The 14,610-nt window shown below is 37.8% G+C and overlaps 1 protein-coding gene across 1 annotated transcript; it reads right to left on the reverse strand.

The window, feature by feature from the left end:
- Nucleotides 1-6,119: 6,119 nt before the first annotated feature.
- On the reverse strand, nt 6,120-8,209 carry LOC145783119 (queuine tRNA-ribosyltransferase catalytic subunit 1-like). The gene has a single exon (XM_082594897.1). It carries the CDS (start codon nt 8,147-8,149, stop codon nt 6,983-6,985), a length of 1,167 nt encoding a protein of 388 aa, XP_082451023.1. The 5' UTR covers nt 8,150-8,209; the 3' UTR covers nt 6,120-6,982.
- Between the last annotated feature and the right edge of the window lie 6,401 nt (nt 8,210-14,610).

Consider the following 14,610-nt stretch of genomic DNA (forward strand, 5'->3'; position numbering starts at 1 on the left):
AAAAGTTGTTAAGATGCAAAAGTGTAGTGTTGGTGTCTCACTGGATACTGAATGCCACAAAAAGGCATATCCAACACAAAAACAAGGTATCATACCAATTGACACTCTGACAGATGAAGAACGAGTGCTTCTGAATATTCGGGAAGACCTCAAATATGAGCCGACAGCCTCGACCAAGGAACTTGAAAAGCGAGAATCTGCAAATGAGGTGAGGATTAATGATCTGAACCAACAACTGCACAATTACATGATGGACCAGAGGACACCAAGCTTGGTCGAAGAACTGAAGAAGATCCTGTGTTTACAGGAGGAGATCTTGTTTCTAAAACAAGACCTCCACATATCTGAGAGCAGCCGGAGGAAATCACATAGCATGTTACATTAACATCTAAAGGCCAATATCAGGGTGTTTTGCCGTCAGACCTCCAGCGGAGGAAGACACCGGTGACTCAATGGACCACATTCAGTTCCCAGGAACCAAAAGCCAGTCTATTTTCAAGACATTATGAAAATATGTCAAATATGTGATCACTGCGGCGACACGCATCAATGCCTTTTGATAATATTGTGTTTAAAATGTCATATTTCTTTCTAATTCGTATATTGTTGTCATTTTAGCAGGTTAGGTGAACCTTTAAGACATTCGCAATCACCCCATTACAGTTTTTCATATTTTTGAAATATGGGTCAGTAATTAAAGGGGGGTTTAGTTTGGGGGTATGTGCATGTGCATTCATGCGTAACGATAACTTTAAAAGCTCATATCTTGAAGTGTACACTAGCTAGAAAGTTGAGTAATGGCTCAAATGAAAGCTCTTGCTGAGTACCTTACTTTGTTCTTAATTTTATGCTTGCTTTTTGTAATTTGTTTCGAGCAGGGTTATAATAAAACACAGTTTCATTTTTCAGATATTTACGTGATCCTGCTTCTATCATCTATACTTTATGTGACCTAATTTGTGATTAAAAGTTGTTAAGATGCAAAAGTGTAGTGTTGGTGTCTCACTGGATACTGAATGCCACAAAAAGGCATATCCAACACAAAAACAAGGTATCATACCAATTGACACTCTGACAGATGAAGAACGAGATGAAGAAATTTTGTACACTTAGACCTAAATGGCGCATCCGGAACACATTCTGTGTGTGTGTGCACAATACACCTAAATGTGGTGCTTTTGTTGCATGCCGCACAGATGGAAGAGTCATACAAAGATCTTATAAGACTTGCAGTCTGTGACATGAACAACAGAGATTGCATGTTACAAAGATGCGATTAATGCCCAGGAATCGCAGGGGTTGAAGCAAAGTTGTGTGAGAAGTTTGAAGGCACAAACAAAGATATTACTTTCAGACAGTGGACTACAGTGGACAGAACTGAACTCGTATTGCAGTAGTTACCAGTTTCGGACTTCAGAAATGTAATTTCTTCTAAAATGTCAGCATTAATACCCCATCATTTTATTTCACACTCACAATCTTCATATTTGAGAGAAAATAAGGAAAATCTTGACTGTAATTCAGCTATTATTCTCATGGATTTCGCAGAAAATTTTTCATTTCATGTGCAAGATGAGGCACAAGGTTACCACTGGACTCACCAGACCTGCACTGTCCACCCAGTAGTATGTTACTATAAAGAAAATGACGAATTGCATCACACATGCATGTGTTTTCTTTCAGAAGAGTTGCAACATGATGTTTTTATGGTGTACTTGATTCAAAAGAAAACTATTGAGTTACTGAAAACGAAAATTTCAAATTTGCATTATGTAGAATACTTCACTGATGGCTGTGCTGCACAGTACAAAAATTGCAAGTTATTTTATAATTTATCCAAACATGAAGTTGATTTTGGTGTACAAGCAGCTTGGTCTTTTTTTGCCACTAGTCACGGAAAATCCCCTTGTGATGGAATTGGTGGCACTGTAAAAAGATCAACTGCAATGGAAAGCCTTAGACGACCATTAGAAAATCAAATAACAACTGTTTCTGCAATGATGACTCACTGCAAAGAAAAACTTCCCACTATCTCATTTGTTCAACTACTCAAAGAAGATCTAAATGAATTAAGAACAGGTCTCAATAACACTGGTCAAAAAAAAAAAATTCCTTGTTGCAAGAGATTTTTTGATCGATTCTGAATGAGTTTTAGCCACTGATTCCAAATCTGCAATCAGATTTTTTCTCCAAGCTCTAGTTTTTATGCAATACACCAGTGGATATTTTGAGGCTTGCAGCATTTGGTCTGAAATTTAAAACAAAATTCCAACTATTTAGTTCTAGTTACCACGGCCGTTAAACTCCATTTACAGTCAATTTACAGTTAACCTACGATTTATTCGTGAAGCAGGCCTACAAAGCTTATTTTCAAGTTCCTCTGGGAGATCAAGAGATGAAATGGGCTCCACATATTGTCTGCCATAATTGCGAAGAAATGCTTAGAGACTGGACAAAGAAAACACGTAACGGACTTCCTTTTGGTGTCCCTATGATGTGGCGTGAACCGAAGGACCACTGCACTGATTGTTATTTTTGTTTGATTAGCACCAAGGGCATTGGCAGGAAAAACAGACAAAACATTTCTTATCCAAATATTCCTTCCACTATTCAACCTGTCCTTTACTCTGAAACGTTTCCACCTCCAGTATTTAATGGTTTTGCATCCTCCGATGATGAAGAAACAGACTCTTGAGATTTACCAAGGTAGTATGGAATGCGAGCATACTAAGGAAGCAGGTACAGACTCAGAAGGCTCTAGTTCTGAAACCATTCAGAAATTTAACCAGTCAGAACTAAATGACTTGGTACGAGACTTGGACTTATCCAAGCAAGCTGCTGAGCTTTTAGCATCGATTTAATTGTTATGTATATAGCCTAGCCTATATAGTTTTTGAAATTTTGTTCACGACGCTTTTCGAATGATTTTGTAATGTTTTTTCCAATATTTTGGTGCATTTCTATCAGTAAGTATAGATCTAAGCTATAGACAAAACAGTTAAGCAGTTATTTCAGTCGTAAAAGATGTTTTTTTTCCTATTCCTCAAAACATAATTGTTTTGAAAAATATTCAGTTTTTACTCAAAAAAAGGAAAAAAATCAAAATTTGCAAAAAATCTAGAGCTTTTAGACCAAAAACAACGTCATATTCGGATTCAGCACCCCAAAATTACCCAAAATCAAGTGAATTTGAAAATGCAACAAAGTTTTTGTTGACCAGTGTAATCGATTCAAAGAAGCATCCACAATTAAGGGGACCCGCGGATTTCATTATTTTGAAACTTTACCAGACAATGTAGGCGTAGGGCTTGTGAGATGAGTACATGTGCGCACAGCGGATGGGTCAACTTTCATGAGACATTCGAAAGATTTGTTTGCTGGAGGGCGCTATCAATCAATGAACAGACATTTGTGTTGGCTGCCTTGTGAGGCTTATGTTATATTGCATCGTTTGTTATATTGTAGGAGTAGTGTAAGTGTAACATTTTTTATTAGTTTCTGTTTGCAGCGCAAGCGCTATAGCCATAAGTACAGACTGTTATGTGATTTCTTGTTTTAAATAAGTCAGTAGGTCTGTGTAGTACACGCATTGCTTCGGCTGCTCTCGTTTGTTAGTCTTTTTTTTGTTACATTAATATCATGCAGCATTAATATCATTGTACCTTTGATGCTACGATAGCGATGCTGCTTTCCATTTTGTGTTCTTTATTTAGGGTTCCCTTTTGGTACACCATTTAATTTGTGACTGCTTCTTTAAAGGCGCCATTGTTGCTTTAATTTAAATCAACGTCTTGCAGCTTTGTGCCACTAATGCAAAGATAGCAGTACCGTACTGCATTGCTATTTTGTGTCATTGTTTATGTGTTTATTTTGTGTCTTATGACATCATTTTCAATTATTATCTTCCTTTTCAATTAACATCTTGCAGTAGTGACGCAAGATAGTAAACTTTGGCTGCTTTACCAACTTGTGCTACTGTTTATGTTCATTTTGTAAGTATGTTAGTTTATGTTAATATACTGTAGGCTATGTTAAGGAGTATGTTGTGTCTTGTCACACATTAAATTCTTGGTTTTGGTGCTGTTTCTCTAGTTTTAAAAGCGCCATTATTAACTGCCGCTTTCAGGGGTGGGAATGTTGGAAACAGCGGTCGCACATTGTATCTTAATTCTTTGTGTATTTACCGCCACCTAGTGTGTTGACCCTGTATTTGGCAACTCTGTTTCTCGTACATTTTATCTGCCATGAGTTGTAATCGTCTTTTCGATCGTCGGTGTTGGATCGCTCGGATGTGTGGTCTGGTCAATATTTTTTTGTAAATTGTTTGGTGCAGAGTCACTTATAGTAAATCCCTGATCTCAATGGTACGGTTGTAGATTCTCGGCTGGTACAGTGTTAGGAATTCGGTAGTACTAATTGCTGTGCCCCTGTAGATTCTCTAGTAATCAGGTAGCTTTATTTTGGGTTTCTCTCGCATCGAACGATCAGCAAGACCCACCACACTAAGAAGAAATATTTGGTAGGTACAGAATATTTCTTACAATAACTGCTTTATCGGGATTGTAATCCAGTACTATTCAAACGACACTCGCACGAGTGTCTCCAATGTGGCTGGTTTTAAAAAAGTTCGCCACTTCTCTAGAATTCTTTTTAGCAACGAAAAACAACGTTCGACATGTGTTGACGATGACGGCAAGGTAATAAAACAAGTATTTCAATGATGTGAAGGACATTACTAACTTAACCCTTAGGCGGTTGGGCTCCTGGAGTCTTGCTCAGTTTGGGGGGGGGGGGGGCTGTCGATTCTTCTTATGCTTTAGGAGTGATGCACGGTTTCAAAATTTGGGATTCACTTTGTAAAACTATTCACGCAGAGCATATCCGAAAATTAAAACTATGTAAATTTTAGATCTGCTTATATACGTTGAAATGTTGATGTGACTTATGACGTTTGAATTATTTGGTATTTTTTGATAAAGTAATGAAAAACATGCATTGCAATGTTGTGATTAAATTTTTTTTACATAAGTTTAATTTAAATCATGTGATTAACGAGACATGGGCCAAATTAATTGCTTTCATCCAGCTGGTGGGAAAATTTTGAACAATAGAATATGAAATATTTCAGAGGATGTGCTGAGAAATGCCTTATATCTCTCAATTTATAACCTTTATTTGCTCAAAATTTCAGCTCAATAGAGGTGAATAAAAGTTAGGAAAAGTCAAGAAATCTCATAGTCGCAGCCTCAGTGGTTTTAGAGATACAACTGTTGATACAAAAAAGTTGAATTGACAGCCCCCCCCAACCTTCAAAGGGTTAAAAGAAGCATAATTTTTGCAAAATAACTTTTGATCAAAAAATGTTTTCCCCTCGGATGTCAACTAACCTAGTTCTTCTTTTTAACAACGATTCAATGTCCGACAACATTGAATCGACATAAAAACGACAATATTTCCAGCCCATGTAAATTAGCACTTTGGATTAAGATTTTGTTAAAATAAACGTCGGGAAATACAAACAAGACTTACAGCGCTGGTGATCGCAGATGGATATATTCCATCAATAACAAATATTCCCGCACAATGCAACAGTGGCGATTATGACGCGCTGACCTAATTTTGCGTCACTCTTTGATACTACATATTTTCGACAGTTAATCCACGATCATTCTATTGCGAAATTAAATAATTGGCTAGAAGAGACCGGCGGCCAAACTTGGCCGATTGAGGAGGTAGCACCGGCAGTCATTCAAGCACTACTTAGCGGCAATGGCCGCAGGCTGCTTTAAGGCTTAACAGTAGGTTACATCATTATAACTTAGCATGATGCCCTTCTTTGTATACCGGACACTTGTAGGCTATCATTACTCAATAGCCTACATAGTGAGCTGATAGATTAGCATTATCGCTATATCTTATCTTAAAACTTGAAAAAAATTGGCCTTTTAGTAAACAAAAGTGCCCTTTTTTGTAATCTTGCCCCCCCAGTCAAAAATCGTTCCGGCGCCCCTGGCTATGCTTGAGCGCTCAAGATGACGAAATTGGTAACAAAGCTTGCAAATGGATACATATGACAAGTGGTATTTTGACGTCGCCTAAGCTGTATTAGTGAACTGCTACTTACCACTGTAAAGTAATTTAACCAACAACACTGTGAGTTACAAAAACCGAAAAAAATCATAGCTGTTATCGTCCACTTCATACAGTGAAACGGAGACGCAGAAATTTAACCTTGCCTGGGATGCAAATAGTCTTGCGCCGACCCTGATTGTCAGATGAAAACAGCACAAGCTGCGATGTTCCAGCACATCGATGAATAGAAGTGGCAGAGTTCGAATAATTTAAAACGCCCATGCACAGTTGCTCAGGAAATGTTCCATTCATGCAGCAAAAACTTGGACAGCGAACATAGTAAGATGTTAATACAAGGAAGTTATTTGGCAATCTTGTAACGTATGATGGTGAGCTTTGCAGCCTGCAATCAAGCAATTTTCATTCGGTCTATCAGTGTAGTGTGACAAAGTAAAACAGATTGAACTACTTGAAGTCGCGAAAGGGCCCAAAAAGTATGATCGTCAGTTGTAGACGTTATAAAACACAATCCTTAGGCAGAAGCCTGTTTCAATGTGGCTCAGATCATGGTAGTGGGCTCTTTCTACGGTCAAACTGCGGAGTAGCCGTGGATGTTCAAATTTGTGAGTTGCAATTTAACTTTCAGATAATTGAGCTGAAATAAACCGACTACAATGTACAACAGAGGATAATATAGGTTTAAGGCAGGGGTGGGCAACGTGCGGATAGTTCTGATAGCAAAAAGGTTGCCCACCCCTGGCCTAAGGTTTCAGTTATGGAAATTTCAATCTAGTACAGCGCCATATTTAAAAAGGGGATAGAAAACTTTCATGATTTAGTAGTTTAAGTTGGACTTAAAAACATGACTAGCACATGAACTGGGTGTTTGCGAGCATCGGATTGCGCTGCTTCATCTCAGCTGCACCCCAACTGAATATAAAGCGTCCACCGCCCATTGCGGGTAGTTCGTCGGATTTTTGTAAAGTTTTGAAAAAGATGATGTGATGAATTCGGGATAATTGTCAGTGAGGATTGCCTGACGGATGGCTGACATGAGGTTGAACTGGTAGGTAAGGTTGTGGATGGTAACCATGTGGCAAGCACTGGGATGGTTGGAGCGGAAGAGCATGTGAAGATACGATCGAGTGTATGTCCGACATGTTGTGCACTTGCACTCCTTGTCAATTGGATTGAAGTCTTTCGCGTAAGATAAAGCTTTCAATAAAATTTGTCCGGAAGGGACCAGGGCTGAGCCAAACCTCGCAGTCCGAGTGGGGTAAACGCAATCAAACATATCACAACCCAACGCTACACAAACAATAAGGTCCGATGCGTATCCGACTCCCATCAAATATCTTGGTTTGTCTTGAGGTAATCCATCCGTGCTGATTGTTACCATTTTCCAAAAGTCATCTTTGCACTCTCCGCCACTGAGACCTCCAATCGCATACCCAGGCACGGAACGATTCGTCATCTCGTGCAGACATTCACGTCGGAGGTTCTCATCCAAACCTCCTTGTATTATTGGAAACAAGAACTGTTCTTTGATCCTTTTATGAGCAAATAGACATCGATCCAACCATCGCACTGATCTGTGTGTAGCTTCCTTGAATCGTGCCTCATCAGTTTCCGTGCTGCTCACCACATCATCCAGCTGCATCATGATGTCAGCTCCGATTGCGTTCTGAATCGCCATCGACTTCTCAGGTGATAGCATCATGATGGTGCCATCACGTGGGTGTTCAAACTCTACTCCTTCTTCTGAGAGTCGTGATAATTTTATCAATGACACCATTTGAAACCCACCACTGTCGGTTAAAAGAGCCCTGTCCCACCCCATGAACTTGTGCAGCCCTCCCGCCTTTATCATGGTCGCTTCACCCGGCTGGTTTCCCAGGTGATAGGTATTTCCAAGAATAATTTGAATTCCAATGTTTTTCAACTGAGAAGGCGTTACCCCCTTCATTGACCCCTGTGTTCCAACTGGCATGAATACCGGGGTATCGACAACTTGGTGGAAAAGCGACAACTTCCCCACCCGAGCCTTGGTGGTGCTGCATCTTGCTAAAACTTCCATGTCGCTCTGTGACGAGTTTAACTAAATTTCACAACTAAACAATGGCCTATGTGTTGTCAGTTTTGCTGAATGTAGATATTGGGTTTAGTTAGTAAAATTTAATAACAAGGCAAATTAAAACCTACCTGTAGCATAATTCAATCTCTTATTAAACTGCCGAGATGGTTAACAATGAAAGGTTTGGTGTTAAACATAAAAGTCATTTTTAATACAGTAGAACTTGTCAGTTTGCATTATTTCTCACCTTTTTCTAATCTCCTTTAGGGTATAAATTAGGCAAATTCCACTGTATGCATGCTAATTTATCTCTTTTCCTATGATTGATGTGTAGTGTTGTTGCAATCCAAACGTTTATGCACAGCATTACATTCTCACTAAAATATTTTATAACACTCAACTTGACCAACTACCACTATGGTACAATGAAGAGTGTTTACAAGTTGTCCGACTTGATAGCTCAGTTAGTGAAGTGCTCAAACGAAACAAGACCAGGTAAAGCTGGTTTAAACTTTCAAGGGGTACACTTAAGGGTCTGCTACTATTTGGCTGGTGCGATTCGGCTGCAGTCTTTTTCGGCTGGTTTGTTGGAGTTACTTAAGGATTTTGTTGGATTACAGAAAGATTATGGTTGGATTTTTAAAAATTTGCCAAATAGGGAACCAGCCGAATCGGACTAGCCGAAATGGGCCATTCCGTACACTTAAGCATCGCACATCAAGAACAGCTCTTTATGCAGCAGCAGCATCAAGTGAATGGAATAATTCACAGCACTTTAACAAGCAAAAACTTCAAACTTTTATGGGGCCTGTGTCACTGTCAGTGGATGAAGACTCTACAAGTATGCACAACCGGGGTTTAAGCCGTCAACAAGTTTTCTCAAACCAAGAAAGACGATTAATTCAATCAATATGTTATGATTTTAATTGTCTAGTGATTTTTGGCTAAAATTTATTGTCTTAATGCTTAACTCAATTATACAATTACAGGCCTCGAAATTCGTTTTTGTTGACGGCGGACAAACGTGTCCGGTCTGAGCAGCTATCTCGGCGGACAAATTAAGTCTCACGGCGGACACACGAGTTTTAGCGTCGATCGTCATGCTTAATCAGTTTATCTTGATAATTCTTCGCCATTTGAGAAGACCAACGACGTGCGCTTGAAGAGTTAAAGCGCCGTGTAGCTGCTTAATATGCCGCATATCTGATTAACTTCCACCGAACGAGGTCGTGTAGCTTCATGCGTCACAATGCTCTGGGCACGAGTCGGAAAAATTCTACACTAACGCTACTATTTTCTGCTGTGCAAAGTTTCACTAGAATTTTTTCTTTAGGTTTATTTTTGCGTGTCGTGTGAGCGAAAGTGAATTATTTTCCCTGGACCTTTTCTTTCTTACTTTAATACCAAAACTTAACAAATTTTGCTGCATCTTGCTGTAATAGCCTACTCGTATAATCTAATTTTGTAACCAACCTTGCCTTATCAATATTACTCAAGAGATCAAAGCCAGACATTGTGACGTAAGACTTGAACTAAGTCGCGCGTGATTGCTGTAGAAAAACCGTACAGTACTCCCATCGATTCTTAGCGAAGAATTCACCTTTGTTACGCTGATTCGATGTCATCAATCGTTGAAGCAACGTAAAAATCGAAAGTTTTCCTGCTTGAGTGGAAGCTAAGGATATCATACAGTATTTTCATTTTCTAGATGCGCGCTAGAATGTGCGGGAAATTATATTCTCGCAACAGTTGTTCGTGCTATGCAATGACGATTTGTATCGCTAGTTCCTGTGTTATTTTTCGGCGGACAAATATGACCGATCTAGATGGTACTTCCGCGGACATCACATGCTGTGACGGCGGACATGACCGCCGTGCCCGCCGTGAATTTCGAGGCCTGCAATTATAGTTTATACATGTTTTTTATTGTTGGCACAAACATGTAGGCTACATACAAATGAAATAGCAAATTTGACACCAACAACTAAAAACCACAGACATTATGCAATAGGGTGTGCCACTTTGTAACTTTTTTTTCATAACCAAGGTCTCAACCCATTTTGGGGTTCCTTTTAGGACCAAAAACTATCCCAAAAATATTCGAATTTAGTGGCGCCACAAAGCACTTCGGGCAAATTCAGAGCAAATTTAGCCAAAATCGCTATATCTGACTGACCGGTAAGGATAGAGAGTTGATTTTAGGCTCTATTGAAAGGTAATCATCATGTTTCTATATGCTTTAAAAGAACATTTTTCTCTAAAACAAACAGAAATTAAGTTATTGCCAAAAAACTGATTTTCGCTGAATTTTTGAGCATTTTTACTGTATTACATGGTATTGCCTTACACTTTGTATAGGTTTTAGCAGATTGTTTTATTGGTAGTTTGGTGTTATACATTACATGTTAATAAGTGAGTATATTCTTATCAAGGTATAGTAATTTCGTTCTCTTCTCTTGTCAACGAATGGTACTATGTAAATAAAAAAAATGTGCATATTTTTTACTAAAGAGAAATAAAACAAAGTAACTTTGTTCTATGGTTCAACAACTTTGTAACTCTATGGTTCAACAAAGCAAACTCTCTACCAAAGCTTTTTTACTAATTAAAACAAAACAAGAAAGGGTAATACAGCACCGACGATAAAGAAATTTACAGCAGAGTAACAATATCTTAAATTACAGTCCAGATGAAGTGGAAGCAAGATCAGCATTTAGCAAAGTTTCTTTCTTTAGGTTCGGAACCAATCTTCTTACTTCTGGGACTGTTTAAGAAAGTGCAGATTTCTGCGCCTTGTTCTGGGTTAATTTGTTATATGTCTTTTCTAATAAAATTGCCCTTTCTGCATCGTCATTGACTACATGCATATGCTCAAGTGAATGTTTAGCAGCTATATAGGAATCATATTTGCTCCTTGTTCCAGCATGTTTTTCAATGAAAGCACAATCTAACTTGCTCCTGTGTGGAATGAGCCAAGAATCTGGTCCAAACAAGTTAGACTGTTAGACTAGTAATTAGACTGTTCAGACTAGTAATGATTAGACTGGAAAATCATATTGGTCAGAAATTGTTGCATGTATATTGTCATCATATTTATGAGAGAGTGGTGGGTGATATTGCTGAAACGGTTCTTGTTAAATCAAGCTCTCCTGAGACTGGCCTTTACAAAATTATGAAAGATGTCTGGCTAAACATCAGAGTAAATGACCAGTTTCCATTTCTAACATTTAGCCGAAGCCTTGACTCATATGTTAAACATTTTGTTGAATTTGCAACAAATGCATTAAAAAACCTCCCACTAAAGGATAACTATCAAGAGGTTCTTGAGTATCCTTTGCTATTTCTTGCATCATATCCCCATGGCATGATAGCCCCTGTGATCAAAAGCATTGGTGCAGTGAGCCATGCACGATGGATGGCCAAATTACTGTGTGAGTTAAAGCTTTCTCTGTATTCTCTTCAGTTTGTTCAACTCAATAAAATTACAGAGGAAGAAGCAAACAAACATAGACCTCTTTCCTTGTTTTTGATATTATTTCATGTTCCTGCATTGATAACCGCACCTGTTCCATTTGATGCTCCATATAACGATCTCCATCTGCTTAAAACTCTTCTTCAATTTAAGAAAAAGAATGATCTTCCAGAATCTTTTTCAAAGTTCATTGCAGCAATGATACACCGCCTTATGCAACATCTGTGGTATCTTAGTGAACTATTTGTATTTTTGGTATTGTTTTCTGCATTACCGTCTGTGCAAGAAAAGGAAAAATGTTGTAAAACATTGCTAAAATATGAACCGGCTTCAGAATTATTGTTGAAAAACTTGGAAAAAATAGTCACACTGGCAGAAATGACAATGTCAACCAACATGAATAATTTGTTTGGACCAGATTCTTGGCTCATTCCACACAGGAGCAAGTTAGATTGTGCTTTCATTGAAAATCATGCTAGAACATGGAGCAAAAATGATTCCTATATAGCTGCTAAACATTCACTTGAGCATATGCATGTAGTCAATGACGCTTGCAGAAAGGGCAATTTTATTAGAAAAGACATATAACAAATTAACCCAGAACAAGGCGCAGAAATCTGCACTTTTTCAAAAAGTCCTGGAAGTAAGAAGATTGGTTCCGAACCAAAAGAAAGAAACTTTGCTAAATGCTGATCTTGCTTCCACTTTATCTGGACTGTAATTTAAGATATTGTTACTCTGCTGTAAATTTCTTTATCGTCTGTACTGTATGATCCTTTCTTGTTTTGTTTTAATTAGTAAAAAAAACATGCTTATTTTTTTTATTTACATAGTACCATTCGTTGAAAAGCCTTAGCTTAGCAAGGGCAATATGATCCAGAGAAGAGAACGAAATTACTATACATTGATAAGAATAAACTCACTTACATGTAATGTATAACACCAAACTACCAATAAAACAATCTGCTAAAACCTATACAAAGTGTAAGGCAATACTATGTAATACAGTAAAAATGCTCAAAAATTCAGCAAAAATCAGTTTTTTGGCAATAACTTAATTTCTGTTTATTTTAGAGAAAAATGTTCTTTTAAAGCATATAGAAACATGATGATTACCTTTCAATAGAGCCTAAAATCAACTCTCTATCCTTACCGGTCAGTCAGATATAGCGATTTTGGCCAAATTTGCTCCGAATTTGCCCGAAGTGCTCTGTGGCGCCACTAAATTCGAATATTTTTCCCCAAAAATTTTTGGGATAGTTTTTGGTCCTAAAAGGAACCCCAAAATGGGTTGAGACCTTGGTTATGAAAAAAAAAGTTACAAAGTGGCACACCCTAATATGCAACCAAGAAACCACACGGCATTTAACATAATCCATTAAAATTGAACATAAACTATAAGCTACAAACGTTTTCGGCCATACATACGTTAGCCCTTATCAAGTAACAAAAAAATAACTGCTTAACATATCTACAATGAAAATGAATAACTGATCTAAACACTAAATTAAAAAGCGAAATGCAAAAAAAGAAATGGTAGAGCATAGGAGAAAGGCACATCACATGGCGTTTAAATTACACTAGGCAAAGACGCATCATGATGCATCAAGAAAAGATGTTGAGTAAATAAGAAGCGCCTGAGGCAAACAACTGTGTATTGAGGCGAGGATTGTATGATTTTATTAGCAAAGCCTCATGGATTTTAGTGTCGAATTCGGTGGAACATTTACGCATTATTCTAAACGACTTCAAAGATGGTTTGTTATTTGAACATGTTTGACAAATGACAATCGAATATGTGATCTTTAATGGCACTTTGCTTGTTCAAATTAGTTAAATCTAAGTGCTCCCTCACTCTCGTGGCCAAATGCCACGTAGACATACCGATGTATGTACAATTCGCGTCATGCGAAAAAGTGAACTTGTACACGACATTTGAACACAAGTAGGAGGGAGTCCTAGATTTAAGTTGAAAATAATAGCCAACTTTGAACGTTTTATACACAGGAACAATATCCACGTTGAACTTCATTTTGATAAAACTTGACATATTATTATACTGACAAACTGGGTTTTTTTTTTCGCTGAGACTTTTCGGTCATTTGTCCGAAATAACTTGAAAAAATTCGGTCATTTTATATTTATTTTGGTCATTTTTAGTCATTTTTGGTCATATATAGTCAATTGACTAGGCCTATACATTTTTTCGGACATTTTGACCGAATTGACTATATTTTTTTCGGACATTTTGCTAAAAAATCGGTCAATGAACGAAAAATGACCCAAAAAAAAAACCCAGCTGACAAAGCGTCTCAATGCTTTACCCACAAAGGGAACTGTAAGAAAGTTTTTCCATTCACGTTTGTCCGCTTGAGAGTGCATAGAACGTGAATCCAAAAACCCCCTCAGCACTTTATTGAAAAACCATGTGGGGTAGTTGTTCGCAATAAAATAAGACCGTAAACGATTGTCTTCAACATTAAAATCATCAAAATTAGAGCAAATATCTTGTGCTCGTTTGAGCAGGCAATTAATTAATCCAGATTTGTAGGTAGAAGGACATACAGCATTAAACTTGAGAAGGAGGTTGGTATTTGTTGGTTTTCGCCAAACCCAAGTGTCAAATTTGTTTTTATTGATTTTAATTTCGACATCGAGAAAGGGAATGGTCTGGTTGGCTTTTTCTACCATGAAAGTTATATTAGGATGTTGCGAGTTGAAAATGTTGAGAAACTGCATACAAGAATTATCATCATTAAATATAGCAAAAACGTCATCAACATAACGTAGGTACAATTTAGGATGGCAGTTCACATCAGTTTCAGAAAAAATCTTTTTTTCAATATGTGCCAAAAAGAAATTAGCAAGCGTTGCACCCAGAGGCGAGCCCATTGCCACACCATCAATTTGTTTATATAATTTGTCTTTGTATAAAAACATACCTTCCGTGGCTATGTGCAGCAATTTTATAAAAATTTATTTTTTGATAGGT

Source organism: Aplidium turbinatum, chromosome 14, assembly GCF_918807975.1.
Source record: "Aplidium turbinatum chromosome 14, kaAplTurb1.1, whole genome shotgun sequence".
NCBI classification, from domain to species: domain Eukaryota; kingdom Metazoa; phylum Chordata; class Ascidiacea; order Aplousobranchia; family Polyclinidae; genus Aplidium; species Aplidium turbinatum.

Excerpts from the sequence above, each read along its gene's own strand:
- LOC145783119 (XM_082594897.1), bottom strand. The coding sequence starts at position 8,149 with ATGGAAGTTTTAGCAAGATGCAGCACCACCAAGGCTCGGGTGGGGAAG.